The 3,033-nt window shown below is 35.9% G+C and overlaps 1 protein-coding gene across 1 annotated transcript; it reads left to right on the top strand.

The window, feature by feature from the left end:
- Window positions 1-578: 578 nt before the first annotated feature.
- Window positions 579-2,449, top strand: LOC307157386 (uncharacterized protein). Its single transcript, XM_079869302.1, has 4 exons — window positions 579-1,174; window positions 1,351-1,401; window positions 1,507-1,638; window positions 1,803-2,449. The coding sequence occupies exons 1-4, from the start codon at window positions 634-636 to the stop codon at window positions 2,102-2,104; spliced, it is 1,026 nt and encodes a 341-aa protein (XP_079725428.1). The 5' UTR covers window positions 579-633; the 3' UTR covers window positions 2,105-2,449.
- The last annotated feature ends 584 nt before the right edge of the window (window positions 2,450-3,033 follow it).

Genomic DNA, 3,033 nt, shown 5'->3' with positions numbered 1-3,033 from the left:
CAAACAAAAAGTGTCTTACAAAATTTAAATCAATGTATTGTTTTATGTGAATGATTAGGCAGGATGATTTTCAGATAATTTTGAAGAAAAAACTCTAGGCGACAAAATGCATTAGTCAGAAGTCTTGTGGATACATATTTAGTATGTGTTTTGTGGCCTTATTTCAGAAACATTTTTAGTTTTTTCAATAACCATGCATAAACATTATTCTCTCAAAAATACAAACATGTAGATACATGTTGCTCACATATTATTGTAGCCCTGTTTGTGCTAAATAGAGTGTAATTACACCTTTGCCATTAATATGTTTATAAGCAACTGAAAAAAGCACAAATGTCAGGGCATGTCAGAACATCTCAAGGACCCCAAAAACACCTCAGACCCCAGAGGGTTAAACCAAGTCAAAGTTATTTTCTGTTGAGATCAACAGTGCCACAAATTTTGTGAATAGAGATAAACATCTACTGAACCCGGAAAATCCCTTTGATTATGAATAACCATTAACTTGAACTACTTATTTATCTGGGGCAATGTAAATCATGTACAAAAGACAGTAAATCAGGACACTATAAAAGCAACATGAGAGGCTGTGAGGACGACAGAGCAAGAGCTGGAAACAAACATCAGTGAAGAATGAAGGGTTTAGTATGTTTACTGCTGCTGTTGGAAACCTTTGTGTGTGTCGTACAGCATCAGGTAGATGGAGGACTCAATGAGAATGAGATCAGTCAACAGCTCAGATCTGAGGACGGAAGACAGAATCCACCTCAAACAGACACTTTGAGAGATGAAGCTTCAACTGACAGCCAACAAAACTGCCATCTGTGCTTCAGTGACATCCATGCAGCGCTGAGAGAACTGACCGTCACCGTTACAGAGCAGAAAGGGAACATCAGAGAACTGACCGCCACCGTTACAGAGCAGACAACCATCAACAGAGAACTGACCGCCACAGTTACAGAGCAGAAAGTGAACATCAGAGAACTGACCGCCACCGTTACAGAGCAGAAAGCAAACATCAGAGAACTGACCGCTACAGTTACAGAGCAGAAAACCATCAACAGAGAACTGACCGCCACCGTTACAGAGCAGAAAGGAAACATCAGAGCTTTAGAGACGAGACTGAGAGAACAACAGACGTTTATCCTGGAAGAGATGAATAAGAAAAATGATGGTACCTCACCAAAACATTCACTCTTTTATCAATGATCCTCAAAGTAAAACCAATGGAATACATTGCATAGTGTAAATGTTAGTGTAAAGTTAAGTGTATCCTGTGTAAATTGTGTTATCTATCTATTACAATAAGCAGTTTCAATGTCATTTAACAGAATCTTTATTCCTTCACAGAAATCTCAAATCTTACTCTGAGTCAAGTGGAGTTGAGAAAGGAAAATAGAGGTGAAATTGTGCCTGAATGATGTTAAATTCAGTGTATACATTCTCAGTGTAATACAGTAATATCACAATTGTTATCACAGTATTGCTTATGTTTTTCAATATCAGACAGAGAAATAGCTTTTTCAGCTTCACTGATGCAATCTGGCAGTGGATATATTGGTCCTTTTACCACTGAAATCACACTAACCTACAGGAACATCTTCACAAACATAGGGAACGCCTACAATCCAATTACAGGTAATTATTAATAAAATTGAGTCATAAATCTCATTTTATAGTGTAATGTGTTAATAAGAGAATTAAATGATCTGCCATCTTTCAAAGCTTTTACACAGTGTGTTTGGTAATTAAGCAATCATACAGGAAACAGCTGATTCTGTATCTCTTGTTATTTGATTTAGGTATTTTCACAGCCCCACTGAAAGGAGCGTACATGTTCAGAGTCACTGTATTTAGTGTTGGTCCAACTCAATCAGCTGCATCTATTTATAAGAATGGAGAGCGTGTGGTTTCAGCAGATGCTCTTCAGGCTAAGGATTATTTAAACTCTTCTAATGGAGTTGTGTTGATTCTGGAGGTTGGAGATGTTGTCTATGTGAGACTTTGGTCTGGCAAGAGGATATATGATAGCCAGTATAACCACAGCACTTTCAGTGGTTTCCTACTGTTTCCCTTAAGAGAACAGGAGATTTGCAGAATGTGATTCCAATAATTTTGAACCTTCAGCATATGATTTAAGATGAAAATCATGAAGAATCATTAACATGATTAAGTAATATTAATGAGAACTAATGTGTGTTTGAAATTTGCAATGGATTACTGTATAAAAGTCTGAGCTGTCTATACATGTAAGTGTGTATTAAGAGTTTCATCCCTGAGACAGGACCCATGAATATCACCTGTGACTCAAAAGTGTTTTGTTCAAGTATTAAATCTAGAATGTTAAGTAATATCTTTTTAAGTGTACTTTCTTATTGATCCTTGATCTGCATCTCTTCATCCTACATAAAATAATAAGAGAATAAAGAGACATTGATATTTATCAGTCCCACCTGGATTTTGTGAATTGTTGTGTGTGAATTATTTTCTTTTTTTGCAAGTAAAATGATTAAAATGATTGCAATTTCCAGAAGGTTGGGCCTAATTTTCTTAGGATGGGCAATGTAAGGAAAACATGTCAATGAAGCTCAAAAGGAATCATTAATTTATTGAGAATTTTGAAAGAGTTATTTTACGGCCAAACAAAAGAGTCGTCCAGAGTGAAATTATGAAATCCCAAGATTGTAGCAATACATGTCATGCTGTCACATTTAGACTGTGACGTATGACTCTTATTTTGAAAGGACTGCTGAAGTGCATATACACCCATGAACAGTTTACACAAATATACACACACACACACACACAATTTAGATGCTGGCAAAATAACATCATATATACTAGATTTTTGGTTATTTTTTTGTTTAGGCGGTGTAATAGGCCCTCTGCTTAGTTCCATGGTTTTGTGTATATAATTTTCTTTCCTTTTGTTGGTTGTTGTTTTTTTCTGCTTAATGATTTGTTTTGTTATATGACTTAACATTCAACGAAACCACACCAAACTCTTGTACAAATGTTAACAGTATATTTCCC

Source organism: Squalius cephalus, assembly GCF_949319135.1.
Source record: "Squalius cephalus genome assembly, chromosome: 4".
Classification (NCBI taxonomy): Eukaryota; Metazoa; Chordata; class Actinopteri; order Cypriniformes; family Leuciscidae; genus Squalius; species Squalius cephalus.
Note: the sequence above shows the minus strand (reverse complement) of the source record. Positions and strands in the feature narration are given on the sequence as shown.